The sequence below is a fragment of the Rhinolophus sinicus genome, linkage group LG06 (genome assembly GCF_036562045.2).
Source record: "Rhinolophus sinicus isolate RSC01 linkage group LG06, ASM3656204v1, whole genome shotgun sequence".
NCBI lineage: Eukaryota > Metazoa > Chordata > Mammalia > Chiroptera > Rhinolophidae > Rhinolophus > Rhinolophus sinicus.
The window spans coordinates 95,712,000-95,730,033 of NC_133756.1; the positions used below are offsets into that span (position 1 = coordinate 95,712,000).

Here is an 18,034-nt window from a genome sequence, read left to right on the forward strand (position 1 = left end):
TTTACAAGTGTTGATTTTGTTTTTCAATTAGACTATTAAGTCTTTCAGAGTGAGAACCATATCTAATTCACTGCATATTAAAAAATACAATAAAACAGATAACAAATACTCATATATTGATTTTTTTTAAAGTTTTCAAGGTCTAACCTGGCACGAAACAAATACAGGTTTAATTGTTTCAATACACATATTAGTTTGCCATTTATTAAAATGCAAAAAAATAAAAGGAAGAAATGTACAACACAGAGTAAAGGATATTTTGTTGAACTGAAATAGTAGCTAAAAATAGGCAACTCAAAATTTTCCATAAGGCATAAATTGTGTGAAAACAGCTTAAATGTTCATGAAAACCTAGGAGAAATTTACCATAAGAAAATTTTTTTAAGCACAACAGGAAAATGTCAAGAAGATGATTAGCCACAGCACCCCCAAACCACACTAGTTTCTTGAACTAAAAAATAAATTTTACATTAAGAATATTATTATCCTTAGCATACATATTCAGCATGGCAACACATTTTTAAATAACAGGAAAATTATGAATAAATATATCCAAGTTTAAAGGTGTCACAATATTAAACAATTTAGCAAGTCCAGTGCACCAAACTCCAGAAGTTTAAATAGTTAAACCTACTATGAATGCCAATAGTTTTATCTTTCTGCCAAGATCACTGCTAACAGATACAGCCTGTAGAAAAGGGCTCCCTTTCCTCAAGACACTTTATTGATAATCGAATACTGTCCTAATGGATATGTTAAAATACTATAACTAGGATTGAGTGAAATTCCCTAGAGTTAGACTGTGCAAAACCTGTAAAACTGAGTCTCGCTGCTCTTTTGCTATCTTCTATTTATGATCCTTATAGTATTCTTGTTTTTCATTTTTGGTTACTGTGAACTGTTTGCTTTTTTAATCATTATTAATTATTTTCCCAATGAAAAAGCTTTATTTAGTCAGTTGTCACAAACAGGGTAATTAAATTTTCAAACTTGCATGCAAACTGAATTGAGAAAAAGGTAATCTGAACAAACTAAAGCTCCTAGATTTACCTCAGGAAAAAAATGTCAGTATATTAGATACATTTTTCTGAAAAAAAAATTATGTATTTCTTTCATTTCAGTTTTTGCAGATAAATACTGTTATTTACTGTAAAAACATCCAAATACATTTTTTAAATTATTCTTAAAAAGTAAGCAAATATATTAGTTTCCTATTACTGCTATAACAAATTACCACAAATTAGAGTCTTAAAGCAAGACAAATGTATTATCTTACCAGACTTCTGTAGGTTAGAAGTCCCCCTGGTCTAAAATTAAGGGCTTTAGTTTGAAAATAAAGGTAGTACTTAAGGGCTATGTTCTTCCTGGAGGCTCTAGGAGAGAATCCATCCCTTGTTTTACCCAGCTTCTATAACCACCTACATTTCTTTGTTCATGGTCTCTTCCTTCATTTTCAAAGCCAGCAGCATAACATCTTCTCATCTTTCTGACCTCTGCTTCTGTCATCACATCTTCTTCTTTCTCTCAGCCTCTTCTGCCTCCCTCTTATAAGGACCCTTGTGATTATATTGGGCCCACCTGATAATCCAGGACAACCACTCCAAGATTAACTTAATTATATCTGCAAAGTTCCTATTATCATGTGAGGTAACAAATTCACAGGTTCTGAGGACCAGGAGGTGAATACTTTTGGGGGACATTACTCAGCTTACTGTAACAACAACAAAAATGTCTGTTTCACTAATAGATTCAAGTATGGCAGGAACAGTAATAGCTTTAGCAAAAATAGCAGGGTAAAATGTACTAACCTGGTGATAACACTCTCCGCTTCTTTCAGCATTAGCAAGTTCTTGAAGTTCCTGAGAAGGATCAGCACCCGGGGAAATAATTATCAAGATGGGTTCAATTTCTAGTGTCTCTTTGTACAAACGTTTGAGATTTAGAGGAAGTGGGGACAACTCTTTCAATCCTAAAAGATATGTTAAAGAAATTAAAAAGAAGAAGCAACATGAATCAAAAAAGTCTACTAAAACTAATGACATAATATATAATAGAGAATAACTAAGTGAATTATAATCCCATATATATTCAAGTTTTCATACTCTAAAATCATGCACATAGTAGTAATAACTAACATTTGTTGAATGCTTAAGATGTCAGACATTTTTGTAAATGCTTTATATCTGTGATATCGTCCAATTATTTTAACACTGTGTTAGGTACCCTGATCTGATTACCACATTTAACAGATGAAGAAACCCACAATCAGGATTGTGGTCTAAATACACAATTTTCTTCCTACAAGAGAAGACTGGTCCAACCATCCACCTATACAGCTTTGCCTTCCTATATATAACAGAGCTTTTACTTTGTGCCATGTATATAGGGAATCAGATTTCCACATGATCTTGTAAACAATTTCACTGTTACGATATAGAATTAAAGTTCTTTCTTATGTCCAAGCATTAAGAGAAGTAAAAGTGGTATAGAATGCTTAGTTTGGAGACAGAAATATATAGCTCTCAGTGTATGTTTGTTAGCTGAGTGACCCTATGCAAATCACTAAAATGCACTGTGCCCTGGTTTCCTAAATTGTAAAAGAGGGATAAAACAATCCATAGGTCATTTGGGGGCAAAATGGAATATAATAATAAAAATAGATTCCATTTATTTATCACCTATTCTATGCTAAGCATTATACCAGGTAGTTTATTTTATGTATAAGGAAACTTATACTCAAAGAAATTGAATGTCTTGTCAAAGGCTACCCAGCTACTAACTGTTATCTGTATTCAACACAATTCATCTGTGCTTTTTTCTACTCTGAAGCTCCTCACAAGCTAGAAAAGTACTATACAGACAAGAAATAATAATTTTGAAATTATATTTAAACCTCTTCTACTAAAATTTGAATTTTTCCATTATTAATATATTTTAGTAATAGCCAACTAAAGAAAACACAATTCAATTAATAATCAAAACTATACTTGTTTGAATTATGCTAAAAAGAAGAGCATGATACAAGAGTTAAAAGAGAAGATTAGTAAAATGTAACAGAGTGACTACAGAGACAAGAAAGGCTTCCCTATCTCCTCAAAAGTAGAAATGAATAGATGAAATTGCACCTCAGAAATTCTAAAATAGTAGGAAAAAGACATTCTTAAGGACTTCTGTAGCAAACACTTTAAAAAAATGTGAATTAAATGCCATTAAGATGGGCCAAAAAGTCATTTCTAGATGACCCTCCTAAAAAGACAAATTTCACACCTGAACCACTCCCTTCTATACTTAACAACAGCTCATAAGAATAAATAAGAATTTTCAAGGACAGAAATATTCCTCATACCAGGTGAAATTTACCCCAACAGCCACTTAAAATTGATGAATTGCTTCCAGAGGCATAACATATGGATTTTATTTTCAACTGAATTTAAATTGCTAACAATGATCTTGTTTTAAGACCTAATGGAAAATAATTCTTATGTACTTGTGGCAATGTAATGAGAAATATTTTCTTTCAAACATTCATTTATTTATGCATAAACTCAATAAACATTCTAGGCCAATTAAATACACTGATAAAATGTAGCAGAAGTCTTAAAAATGTACATGATCTTTGATGCAGTAATTTAAATTATAATAATTTAAGAAATAATTTAGGATGTGAATGTACAGGTAGGTACAAGGATGTTCAATGTAGCTGTTGATAATTAGTTAAAAACTAGGGGAAAGACATTAAGGAGTCTGAATGAGGAGTTTTTGATAGCATTATAATGGAATTGAAGTTACAAAAATGATGATTTACTGAAAAGTAGATTACTCAACAGAATAGACAACATGATTCCACATTGTAATGTATACACATCTGTGCTTAAAAAGAATAGAAAGGTATATGTAAAAATGTCAATAATGATGATCTCAGAATGATGGAATAACAGGGGTCTATCTTTCTATTTCTCTGTATCTTCTCATAGACCTCTAATAGATTTATTATGTGGTAAAGATATATCAAAAATATATATTTTCAAGTAAATGACTACTGACTAAAACATGTTTTATTTGGAAAACATATGCCAAATAGAAACTGTCTTTAAAAACTTTAAATGCAAATTGCCGTATCATTTCTCAATTTAACAAATGTAAACTGGAAACTGCATAAGGGCAGGAATCATCTCTGTTTTGTCCACCTTTTTGTATCCAAACTCTAGCATAAATTCAATTATTACTACTACTCAAAATTCCACAGAGATGAATATATGTTCAGTAACTCATTTCAAAGTAGTGGAACATTTTTGATTAGATAAAAAATCATGAAAACTATACCATTTAAGACAACATAGGTGAAGCATTCATGTTATGTTAGCCACACCACCTACAAAACTCCAACAAAATCTCCATTGCATTTTAAGAGTACTGAGTCTATATATAATCATTGGTTTTATTAACCCAAGTAATTCTGACTCATGATACCATTAGAACTGTCAATGTGATCATTCAAAATTATTCAATAAAATTGCAGAGCCCAAAATGTTCATTGCATTATAAATTATCATAGTGTTGAACTACTTGTAAATCACTGGGATACTGTATTTTTACTATGTATCTGTAAAATATATAATTTCTTTCCAAAGGAAAAAAGAACTGAAAAAGTTAAAGAAATAACTTAAACCTTTACAGTATTTTACTTTACTCAGATAAAATACTAAGATAATAAAAAACAGGAACACATACAAAGGAACAAATATAACTGCTGCACTTTTCAGGTACGCAAGTGAGTAAAGAAAGTAGAACATTAATATCAAACTATTACAAGTGGTAGATATAATAAATTCTTAGGTTGATGCAAAAGTAATTGTGGTTTTTGCAATTATTTTTAACCTTTTAAATCGCAATTACTTTTGCACCAACCTAATCATGTTTCCTCATTCATCTCATCCTCCCTAACAAAGAGGCTAATAAGCATCAGGTGTACGAAATTATTCTTCCTTTATTGGAGAGAAAAGACAACTCTAAAAATGTACCACAAACATCAACAGAAAAGGACAATCAACAACTACTATCTAACTGAAGATACATTAACCAATTAAATGGGAAAATACTCTTTTAAAATGGAATACTACTCAAGCCTGGAAACAAAAAAAGTCAAACATTTTGTGGTAAGCAGAATTCTAAAACTAATGCTTTAAAGATTTCTATCCCTTGGTAAGTACTGCTCTGAAGAGACACTGCTGATGTAACAACTAAGGTTACAGCTCTGAAAATAAGGCTATCCTAGATATCCAAGTGAACCAATTTAATCATGTAAGACTTTTTTGTATGTATGTATGTATGTATGTATGTATGTATGTATGTATGTATGTATGTATTTATTTTAAGGAGGGCACAGCTCACAGTGGCCCATGTGGGGATCAAACCAGCAACCTTGGTGTTATTAGCACCATGCTCTAAACAATGGAGTTAACCGGCCACCCATGTGAGCCTTTAAAAGCAGAAAATTTTCTCCAGCCAAAGTCAAAGAGATGCAGTAGAAGAAAAAAGCAGGAAAAATGAGGCAGAGGCAGAGATCAGAGAGATGTGAAGCATGAAAAAGAATCAATCTGCCATTTCTGGCTTCAAAGATGGTGGAAGGGGTGGACAAACCAAAGAACATACATGGCCTCTAAAAGCTGAGAAGGACACCAAATGACAGAAATGGAAATGGGATCTCAATCCTACAACTGCATGGTTTGCTGAAGTCTGTGAGGAACCTGAAGGAGTTTAGAAATGGATTCTTCCCAGAGCTTCCCAGTAAGAGCCCAGATGGTCAATACCTAGATTTTACTTTGTGTGAATTGGAGCAGAGAAACCAGATGAACCCACCAGACTTCTGATCTCTAGAACTGTGAGATAATAAATAGATGTTGTTTTGAGCTGCTAATTGTGCCAATTTGTTACAGAAGCAATAGAAAATGAATACACATTTCCTTATGTCCTTCCTTTCCTCTTAGACACAGATTTCACAAAACAGATTAAGCTACGGAAGGAAGGTGCACAGGATGGGTTGCTAGCATGAATAAGAAAATAGAGGATTGTAAAACTAGGAAAATTGCAAGGCTCCACAAGGCTTTTTGGTGGAAAACTTTTAAGTTACTATTTCAGTAGCTATTGTAGCACCTTCCAAGAACAGGTCTTGTAATACCACAATACACAAAGCATAATAGCTTGCTCAGAATAGTTAATAAAAAGAGTCAAAATTAAATCAGAATTACAGAAGTCAGAATATTTGCATCTTGTAACTGCTATTTTTAAGAAGTAATGTAGTTGATTTTGCTAGTACATAAAGTTTGATTTGTAGGAATATACTAAAGTGGCATGCCTAGAAGTTTTGAGGCTTGCCTACTAACTTAAATCTTTATATCAAAATTACTTTCATAACCACATCTTTTTAAGTAACTATTTTTAAGTTTACATATTATAAAAAAGACTGCTAAAACCTAATAAAAATCTTTCTATATGAATGATGCTCAAGAAATTACATTTGCAATCAAATCTCTAAAATTTGATTAAAAAGAGATAAGTACTTGTAATTCTCAATTTGAAGTTTTAAAAATTATTCATATAATAAAAACTCCAATTTTATATAAAACTGTATTAATAAAACCACTTGACCAAATAGTCATCTAGCCATACACCAGTATACATATTTTTTGCTTAGAGTGTGGTTTTAGAAATACATTAAACTTTCAAAGCACTTGAATATATGAATATCATGAGGTTTTTACTTAATGCTGTTAAATCTTAAAAGTCATTTAATCTGGAAATGAAATAGTACCATAACCAAAGTATTCCAAAGAGTAGGTAGAGTCAAACTACGAAGTCAACAAAACAGGTTATGTGCAATGTGACACAAAAAGCATAGTTTTGAAGCCTAAATGGGTGAGAAAAGAACAGACTCTTTAAAAACGCTCTGAAAAAAAATAAAAAAACCTTTCTGAAAATTGCCTTGTTCTACCTAAACTTGCATCCAGTTTCATAAACTGATAATAAATATACAGGTAAGCCAGAAATACACCAGATAGTGTTACTTTATAGAGAATTAAAACAGGTTGATGTGCTGATACTTATTAGATGGCCTAGACAGACATCTCTGAAAATACAATGTAATAAGTTAACAGCTGAACTTAATGTAATAAGTTAACATCTGAGAGAGAGAAGGAAAAACATAGAGCAAACAGATAATGCAAAGGTCCTAGGCTGATTTGCCCACTGATGCACAAGGCGCAAGCAAGAGGGGTACAAGATAAGGTCTGAGAAGTAAGCGGAGGCCAGACTGTGTGGGGCCTCGTAAGCTTATATAAGAAATATAGATTTTTATTCTAAGTGTTTTGAGAAAATTTTGGAGATTTTATGCAAAAAACAGAAATGACTTGGTTTAAGTTCTGAAAAGATTACACAGCTTTCTGGAGAGAAGAGATCAGAGAAGCAAGAAACAAAGTAAGGAGACCATTAGGAAGGCAGTCATTGATTTATCAAACATTTATAGTGCTTCTATGTTCCAGAAGCTGTTTAAGTCATTGGGGCACAACTGTGAACAAAACAAAATTTGTTCCCTCATGTAGCTTATATTCTAGTTGGGAGACAAACAATAACACTATGTCAGATGGTGATAATTGTTACAGGGGAAAATAAACAAGGTAAAGGAGGCTATAGAGAGCTCAGGAAAGAGTATGTTATTTTTATATAGTGTGTTCAGGGAAATCTTCACTGAAAAGATGATATTTGAGTAGAGAAGTGATGGAGGTAACTGAGGGTAGATCTCTCTTGGAAGAAGGAATAGCAAGTACTAAGGTCTTGGGATTATAGAAACACACTTGAAGCACTAGAAGAACAGGGACAAGATTATTATGGTTAGGAAAGATTGATCAAGAGTGAAAGTGGTAGATTATATCTGAGGGGAAGTAAAGGACCAGAAGAGATAAGACTGTAAAACACCGTAAGGATTTAGCAAGATGAGATACCATCAGGAGAATCTGAACAGAGGAGTGATATGATCTAACATGTCGGGAAAGGCACTCTGGCTGCTGTGTTGAGAATAAACTGGAAGTGGGGGAAAAAGACGTCTGAATGGCAGTAATCTTGCTCATATGATAGTGGCTTGAACAAAGTGATAGATGGCAGTGAAGATGTGAGAAGTGATGGGATTCTGGATATATTCTGAAGATAGAGCCAAAGCCATGGCAGTAATTGAGGTAATAGATGATAGTGGTTTACATTAGGTTTGTAGTAATGACAAAAAGTAAGTGAATTCAGAGTACACTTTAGAATTCAAATTAAAAAGACTTGCGTGTAGATTATGTATATAAAATAAGGAAAAGGGAAAAAGGATTACTTTTGGGTTTTGGGTTTGAGAGTAACTGAGTAGATATTAGTATAGACAAATCAAAAGTTTGTCTATTGGTCATGTTAAATTTGTGATGTAACATTATATGAAAACATCAAATAAGTATGTGAATATACGCATCTGTAGAATTCTAGGAAGAAGTCAGGGATAGAAAGAAGAGATAAAAGATATATAAGAGATAAAAGACAACCATATCTGTATATGTATATTTCATACATGCATAAAATTTCATATACATTGACAAGCTGTTTAAAGCTGAGGATTGGGTGAGGTTACCTAGAGAGAAAATGTGTAAGAATGAAAGAAGGGAAAACAGGACAAGACTGCAGTGGACTGAAGACTACTCCAACATTCAGAAGACATGCAGAAAAGCAGCCAGTAAAGAAAAGTGAAAAGGAACCCTAAAAGGGTTGACATATGAAAGAAGGAATACAATAATCAAGAGTAGAAAGCAGAGAATGTTTAAAGAAGGAAGAATAAACTTTATTGAGGGATTAAATAAAACAAAAGCGCAGGTAGCAATATGGAAGAAGACCTTTAACCTTTTTTAACCTTTTTTTTTTTTTTTGGTCCATCTCTTTATTGTCAAACCATCACTTTAATTTAGTTTTCGTCTCTTTTTTTAATTAGTTTCAGGTGTACAGAACAATGAAATAGTTAGACATTTACACCCCTCACAAAGTGATAACCCTTCTGCTCCAATCGTAACAAGAGAAATCTTGTGGAACTTTAGGGATGGAAGTCCAAACAGAATGAGTTAAAGACAAAATGAGATTTGAGAAAATGGGTTACTCTAGTGTCTGATGACAGACACACTTTCAGCATGTTTTGCTGCAGAAGGAAATAAAGAAATAGGAAAAAAAGAGAAAGAAATAGAATGAGAGCAATGGGTGAAAAGGGTCACAGGAGGCATTTTTAACACAGGTGATACTAAAATGTTTGTATGCCGACAGAAATGATTCAGTAAAGAAGGAGAAATGGATAATGCAGGAGAAGAGGATAATGGCAGGAATACACACACACACACACACACACACGGAGTAAATAGGTTGGCTGTTAGTTGGAGCAAGGGCATTCATTCATAATACGTAACAGAAGGGAAAGCAGAATGAATATGACTATCAATGCAGGTAGTAGGTAGATGTGTTGGTAAGAAATAAAGAATGTCTACCTTTCTGCTTTTATTAACATTTTCTCAAAAATGCCAGCAAAAGGCATTAAGTTACCAATCAGGTAACTTAAGGGGTAAATATAGGAATAGTTGATTTTCAAATGTATTATATGCCTACAGTTATTACTCAATATGTGTTTATAATCGGCAACATGTTAAATTCTTCAGTTACAAAATAAAGCATGCTCATACGCATTTCTTAACATGGACACTAATATCTTTGTTCACGTTAGGCTTACCTGATTGAAATATTCGTAAGTTACAATTAATAAACAATTTCAGGATAAAATTTCATATACATATTATCTAGAACAATTAAATAGAAATGAAGGATTTCTAAAAAAAACTGTCAGCGTACTATTTTAACTATGCCAGACTTTTCATTTCCAATATATTTCTAAAACCTCCTGCAGTTTAGAATAGTAAAGATCTATTATTCTTGGATGACTCAATGCTTCAACTAAAATACTTTTAATAATCTTTCTTTTTAACATAGTTTTTCCAAATTTTCTTGTGCAAATGGAAATACGGTATAAGTTATTATTTCCAAATAAGTATTAATAACTTTTAATTCTTCAGATCATAATATCTGAAATACACTTAAAAATGTATTGCACAGTTTGTTTATAATCTAAAGACACACAAATTTTTTTTGTTTGTTTTAGAGCAAAAATAACTTTTTTTTCCCTAAGACTATGGTATCTGTACATTTTACGTTGTCTAAATCAAATGTTTGATTCTTTGCTTTGAAATCTTAATCTTGGACAAATGTCTAAATGTCTAAAGTGTTTTCACAAGAAAATTTTTAAAACTTCAAACATCTTAACTAAATATAGGATGTCAATTATGCATCAAACTTAATACATTAAGTATGATCATATCCAACACAAAGAATTATTTTTTTAAAACCAGGTAGAGATTGTAAAGTAAAATGAAAAAACAAAAATGAAGACCTATAATCATCTAAAATCAGCTCAGCATAAAATAACATGTAAATTAAAAACAAATAATTCAGGTCAGTGGTCTAGTTCTAGAAAAATATTACACTTACCCAGAGTTTTACACGCAAATAGAGCCATTGCACTTTGCAATCTGTCTGGTCTGAGAGCCTGCACCACAAGAACCTTAAAATAAAGTTCAGGGTATTTTTAAATAATAATTTTCCCACAATAGCTTTGTTAACTAAACAACAGTTAATGTTAATTAATTAAACAACTGCTTATTAAAACAAGTGAATATCCATCACTGTTACACAATATTTACTATGCCTCAAACTGCCACAGTAGATATATCCAAAGATACATCTTCAATAGTCAAAATATTACTAAAACCCATTTATTTCCTCAAACTTATCATTAAAAGTAAACATCAGCATGTAATGGTCAGAGGATTAGCTACTTCTACAGGATCTAATAAGTTGCCAAATGCCAGGAAAAATAGGGTAAGTAGGTTAGGCACTCCTGATGACAGGAAAACAGAGGCCCAAAAATCTTGCCTAAAATTTTCAAATCAGTATTTTTATGCTGAATCATGTATATGTTTTCAAATAAAGGGTTTTTTGTTGTTGTTTGTTTGTTTTTTAAACATAGACGGTAAATTGGAATTCACTAAGGAGATACAAAGGGGACGGAACCACTTCCAGGAAATGGGAAAGTCACTTCTGTAGTACCGTGTTTCCCCGAAAATAAGACCTAGCCGGACGATCAGCTCTAATGCGTCTTTTGGAATAAAAATTAATATAAGACCCCGTCTTATTTTACCATAAGACGGGGTCTTATATAAAATATGTAATATAATATAATATAATAATAAAATATAATGTAAAATAATATAATACAATATAATACCAGGTCTTATATTAATTTTTGCTCCAAAACATGCATTAGAGCTGATTGTCCGGCTAGGTCTTATTTTCGGGGAAACACAGTATCAACTCCTATAGTTTTTCAATTCTAAGCCCTTTGCCTCCCCAAAAGACTGGGTAGAACCCATCAGTAGATTTCATCATTCATCATTCTATTTTGAAATATAATGGGGGAAAAAAATCCCCTTTTCCTCACCATGATATATTTTCCTTAGATAGAACCCTACAAAATGAGTGAAGAACCTGTACAATCTATACCCTAATTTCTTTCTGTAAGACATTTCTCTATAGCAAAATCACCTTTGGATCAGCCAGAGGGAGGGAGTAAGAAAAGCTACAGTGGGAGACATTCTACTCATAAATTTGCCAATGATTTCACTGTGTGGAGAAGATGACACAATTAAGAAAACCCTTCCCCACATGCACCACATTATGGTTACATCACACCCAAAGGCAGAGCTTTCATTTAAATGGCTTCTGAATGACAAGAGAAACGTTAAATACTTATATGCATTTAGATAACTTACCTGGTGAAATAAGGAAACCTTCTTTGCAAGAGTAGACGGAAACTCTTGCTCACACATTGAATTATGATAAAAAGTATGCCACAGAGCTACATCTTCAAAGCAGAGGGTCTGATAAAGACTGGGGAGAGTAATCTAAAAAAAAAACACACTATATATAGTGAGCTATTAGCCAATATAAGTACATATGTATATGCATTACTAAAAAAGGAATGGAAACCAAGTATCAATAGGTATTGATTATTTGTTTTCTACTTTATGTTAACTTATCTAACCATTTCTAGGTCAGAAATAAGGTGGTAGACTTATTCAATCAAGAATGCCATCAGTTTGCGTCAGATTATAGAGGAGCCACAGCTCTCACGATCTGGGAAGACCCAGCTTGCAGCTCTGACCTAGGAAAGAGGCTGGGAAGTGTGACACTGCTGGGCTGGGAGAGAGAAGACTCCTCCATCCCCAGCCCCCACCCTTTCTGGCCTGCCTAGGGCAGGGCAATTACAACTGCGGTGACACACGCAGGGGTCAGCAGCAAGTGGCAGACCAGCACTGGGCTTTCAGCAACTCAGAAATCTCCCGCCCTACACGCACGCACGCACGCACGCACGCACGCACGCCCTAAATCTCTGGAGACCTGGGCATAGGGCTGGTTGTGTTACTCAGTGCGCATATGTGCAGGCAAGAGCAGAAACTGCACTGACTTTATAAAAACTAACATGCAGACCCCTTAGCCCCACTCATCTAGAACTGCAGTCCCAGGACCGCTCTGGGCACCAGGTGATCGGCTCTGCCTGCACAAGATGCAGAGGACTCTGGTATAGCTGAGGACAACCTGGAGATTACTTGGTGGGTTTAAGCCAAGACTGGCGCTGCTTTTTTTGTTTTGTTTTGTTTTTGTATTATTGACATTTTTGCCTGTGTTGAGTGTGGGTTATTGGTTGTTCTTACATGTGAGTGTATTTGGTTTTTTCTTCGTTGTTGTTATTGTTGTTGTTGTGACTGGTGATTTGCTTTGTTCTGAAATTGCCATACACCAGGGCCCAGCCCAAAAGACACAATATTCAATACACCCAGAGGCCAACTCCAGACCAAACCAGAGTATTACCGGGTTTGACCTACAAGTGACACACCCAGAGGGAATTCTCTACAGGCACAAGAGACCACAGGGGCCAAGCCTCATTTGAGAGGTCAACCCTCAAGCACAGAACATCCACTGTGGGCACAGCCAAATCTCACAACCAGTCAGCCTAGGAGTCAATCCCACCTACTGAGAAGCCAAAAGCAATTAAAGATCAACTTTAACAGGACAATATACACAACACAAGACTCACCTTTGGAGCACACGCAGAGGAGAAGAACGAAGTAGTGCAAGTCAAATATAAAGGACACATACTACACAAGATAACCCAGCATAAACCAAGAACCCTAGGGGATCTACCAAATATACCAAAGCAAACACAGAGAGTCAGCCAGAATGGGGAAACAAAGAAACATGTCCCAAATAAAAGAAAAGAAGAAACCTCCAGAATTGGAACCAAATGAAACAGAGGTAACCAACCTATCAGAGACAGAGTTCAGAACACTGATGATAAGAATGTTTACAGAGCTTAGTGACGACATAAACAAGGATAGAGAAATCGTAATGAACCAGTTGGAAATAAAGAATACAATAACTGAAATAAAGAACACACGTGACGTAATTACCAACAGGTTCCATGAAGCAGAGGATCGAATCAGCGACTTAAAAGACAAGTTAGCAGAGATCACCCAAACGGAACAACAAAAAGAAAAAAGAATAAAAAACAATGAAGATGGTTTAAGAGACCTCTTGGATAACATCAAGCGCAACAACATGTGCACAACAGGAATAACAGAAGGTGAAGAGAGGGAGCAAGGGATCGAGAACATATTTGAAGTAATAATGTCCGAAAACTTCCCTAACCTGGTAAAGGAAACCGACATGCAAGCCCAGGAAGTGCAGAGAGTTCCAACCAGGATAAACCCAAACAGGTCCACACCAAGACACATTACAGTTAAAATGGCAAAGGTTAAAGACAAAGAGAGAATCCTAAAAGCAGCAAGAGAAAGACAGCGGGTTACACACAGGGAACTCCTATAAGACTATCAAATGACTTTTCTACAGAAATATTGCAGACCAGGAGGGAGTGGCAGGAGGTACTCAAAGTGATGGAAAACAAAGGCCTACAACCTAGATTGCTTTATCCAGCAAGGTTATCATTTAAATTTGAAGGAGAGATAAAGAGCTTCCCAGAAGGATTAAGCTAAAGGAATTTATTACCACCAAGCCAGCATTGCAGGAAATATTAAAAGGGCTTCTGTAAAGAGAAGAAAGATGAAAACAATCTAACTACAAATAAAAAATTAAAAAATGGCAGGAACTATGGACCTATCAAAAATCATTTTAAATGTAAATGGATTAAATGCTCCAATCAAAAGACATAGGGTGGCTGAGTGGATAAGAAAGCAAGACCCTTGAATATGCTGTATACAAGAGACTCGCCTCAGATCAAAAGACACACACAAGCTGGAAGTGAAGGGTTCGAGTAAGATATTTCATGCAAATGAAAATGAGAAAAAAGCTGGAGTTGCAATACTTACATCTGACAAAATAGACTTTAAAATGAAGAACATATTAAAAGACAAAGATGGACACTATATAATAATAAAGGGATCAATCCAACAAGAGGACATAACCCTAGAAAACATCTATGCACCCAACATAGGAGCACCTAATTATATAAAACAGACATTGACTGACATAAAGACAGAGATCAACTATCATAGTCGGGGACTTCAACACACCTCTGACAACAAGGGACAGATCTTCCAGACATAATATCAATATGGTAACAACTGCCTTAAATGACACATTGGACCAGTTGATTTAATTGATATTTTCAGAGCATTTCACCCCAAAACTGCAGAATACACGTTATTCTCAAGTGCACATAGAACATTTTCCAAGATAGACCATATGTTAGGCCACAAAACAAGTCTTAATAAATTTAAGAAAATTGAAATCATACCTGTTTTCTCTGATCACAGTGCTATGAAATTAGAAATCAACTACAGGAAAAAAACCTGGAAGACACACCAATTCATGGAGGCTGAATAACATGTTACTAAATAATGAATGGGTCAACCATGAGATCAAGGAAGTAATCAAAAGATATCTCGAGACAAACTAAAATGAAAATACGATGACCCAAAATCTATGGGATGCAGCAAAAGCAGTCCTAAGAGGGAAATTCATAGCACTGCAGGCCTACCTAAAGAAACGGTAAAAAATCACTAATCAACAGTTTATCTTCACACTTAAGGGATTGGAAAAAGAACAGCAAAATAAGCCCAAAGGGAGTACTAGGAAGGAGATAATAAAGATCAGAGAGAAAATAAATGAAATAGAAACCAGAAAAACAATATGAAAGATCAATGAATCCAAGAGTTGGTTTTTAGAGAAGGTAAACAAAATCGACAAATCTTTAGCCAGACTCATCAAAAAAGACAGAACCCAAAATAATGAAATTAAATTTAATGAAATTAAATGAAAGAGGAGAAGTGACAACAGACACCACAGAAATACAAAAAATTTTAAGAAAATACTATGAGCAACTATATGCCAACAAATTAGATAACCTGAAAGAAATGAACAATTTTCTAGAAGCACACAACTTTCCAAAGCTAACTCAAGAAGAAATGGAAAACCTGAATAGACTGATTACCACCAGGGAAATTGAATCAGTAATGAACAAGCTCCCAACAAACAAAAGTCCTGGACCAGATGGCTTTACAGGCAAATTTTACAAAAGATTAAAAAAAGAATTATTACCTCAAGCTATTCCAAAAAATCCAGGAGGAGGGAAGACTCCCAAACACTTTTTAGGAGGCCACTATCAACCTGATCCCAAAATCAGACAAAGACACTACAAAAAAAGAAAACTACAGGCTGATATCTCTAATGAACACAGATGTGAAAATCCTCAACAAAATATTAGCGAACAGAATTCAGCAATACATTAAAAAGATCATACTCCATGATCAAGTGGGATTTTCACTCCTGGTATGCAAGGGTGGTTCAACATCCGCAAATCAATTAATGTGATACACCACATTAACAAAATGAAAAATAAAAATCATACGATCATATCAATAGATGCAGAAAAGGCATTTGACCAAATCCAACAGCCATTTATGATAAAAACTCTTAAACAAGTGCGAATAGAGGGACCATATCTCAACATAATAAAGGCCATATATGATAAACCCACAGCTAACATCATACTCAATGGGGAAAAGCTAAAACCATTCCCCTTAAGATCAGGAACAAGGCAAGTTTGCCCACTTTCTCCACTTCTATTCAACATAGTGCTGGAAGTTCTAGCCACAGCAGACAAGAGAAAGAAATAAAAGGCATCCAAAATGGTAAGGAGGAAGTAAAATTGTCATTATATGCAGATGACATGATACTATATATAGAAAACCCTAAAAAAAAAGAAAAAAAGAATGCCATCAGTTTGTCTACTCATAATTTTAATTTGTTCAAAAAAATAAGTAGTTAACAAAAATTGTCCATACATCTGGTATATAGTAGGCATTCACTGAATAAGCAAAAGGAAAAATTAGTCAGGTTTAACACTCAATATTAGGGAAATAAAGTTTAATAAGGCAAGGATCCTAATCTCAGTGGACTTACAACCTAGGAGAAGAGGCAGAAAACAAATCATTTTGTATTAGTACGGTGCGTGCGGTGATATAGGAATGCTCAAGATATATGCCGATAGAAAAGACAGAATGGAGAAATCGGGCAAAAAGTCATATAGGAGGTAATGCTTTGGGTAAGTCCTAAAAACTAGACATTTGACAGTCAAAACAGTCAAAGTGCATTCCAGGTGAGGGAATAAGGGAACCAGCAAATACAAGAAATTTTGAGGGAATGGACTGGAAGTAAAACTGAAGAGGCAAGTAAGGAGCAGATCATGGATAATCTTATATGTTATCCAAAAAAACTATGGACTTCATCCCTGAGTGATAAGAAACCATTAAAAGGTTTTAAATAGGGCACTATTTTAAATAAACTTTAAAACATAAAGGATAGAATAAAATGGAGAGATCTGAGATTAGAAGCAGGGACTAACTTTCTAAATCCAGTTAAATAGCAAAAGCCAAAACTAAGAGAGTGGCTGTTAGCCTGGAGAAGAGTCGAGTATGAGAGATATTTAAAAGATGAATAGAAGTGAAAATGAAAATTTGAAACTCTTTTCAACATAAGTATGCTGTACCTCATTACCGATCCTGAGTTATTGTATATATAAGGCTTCCACCTATCATATCAGAGGATCTTTTATTTACTTATGTTTATAGTCCCTGTGGGTATATAGCACAGAATCTTGTGCAATGCAGAGATTCAAGATGTGTATGTTGAATGAAAAATGCAATTAATTAATAATTGATTAAAGGATTAATCAGAATAGTTCTTTGATACCTTTTTACCCAGACATTTTGTCATATTCACAGAAACATCAACACTGAGTATGATTAAGTAGCACATAAAAAAATATAAACAGAAATAACTGAATACAGAAAAATTTCAATATCCCTCACGATAGAAAAGGAGTACCTTTAATGTGGCCACTGCCCAGCTTCTTTCTTGATCTATCCAAGATGGAAGTTGATCACGTATTCTTTGTTGAGAGTCCTTTAATAAGAGCAATTATTTTCCTTGGTATAGTTGGTAAAATTACAACTTAAAAAAATTCAACAACTGACTAGCTAATTTTATGAACACTGTTTTTTTTTAAAGCTTATTCTATGTATTATTTCTTTATTTTTATGTATTTTACAAATCAATATAAAATTCTACATAAGATATAACCATTTAGACAAATGTTGCATTCATTTTCATTGTGCTTAATCTTCTGTAAAACTTCAGAAAAACTCAAATGTAATAAGAAACTGCCATAAAATTATATTATCTTTAGTTACATCTTACATTTCAGACATAATCTAAGTTTTGCATTACAGTTTGGGTACATTCCTTTGAAAAATAATATTATCCATTACATGTTTAAACAGAAGAA

At 33.9% G+C, this 18,034-nt stretch overlaps 1 protein-coding gene across 4 annotated transcripts in view; it reads right to left on the reverse strand.

The window, feature by feature from the left end:
- Window positions 1-18,034, reverse strand: part of DYNC2H1 (dynein cytoplasmic 2 heavy chain 1) — a 293,546-nt gene that overhangs the window by 120,266 nt on the left and 155,246 nt on the right. For all 4 annotated transcript variants that reach the window (XM_074335553.1, XM_074335552.1, XM_019717180.2 and 1 more), the window contains 4 exons: window positions 17,575-17,652; window positions 11,943-12,074; window positions 10,603-10,675; window positions 1,809-1,969 (listed from right to left, as the gene is read on the reverse strand). In XM_074335553.1, the coding sequence (XP_074191654.1) occupies window positions 1,809-1,969; window positions 10,603-10,675; window positions 11,943-12,074; window positions 17,575-17,652 (444 nt within the window). The remainder of the gene's footprint in view (window positions 1-1,808; window positions 1,970-10,602; window positions 10,676-11,942; window positions 12,075-17,574; window positions 17,653-18,034) is intronic.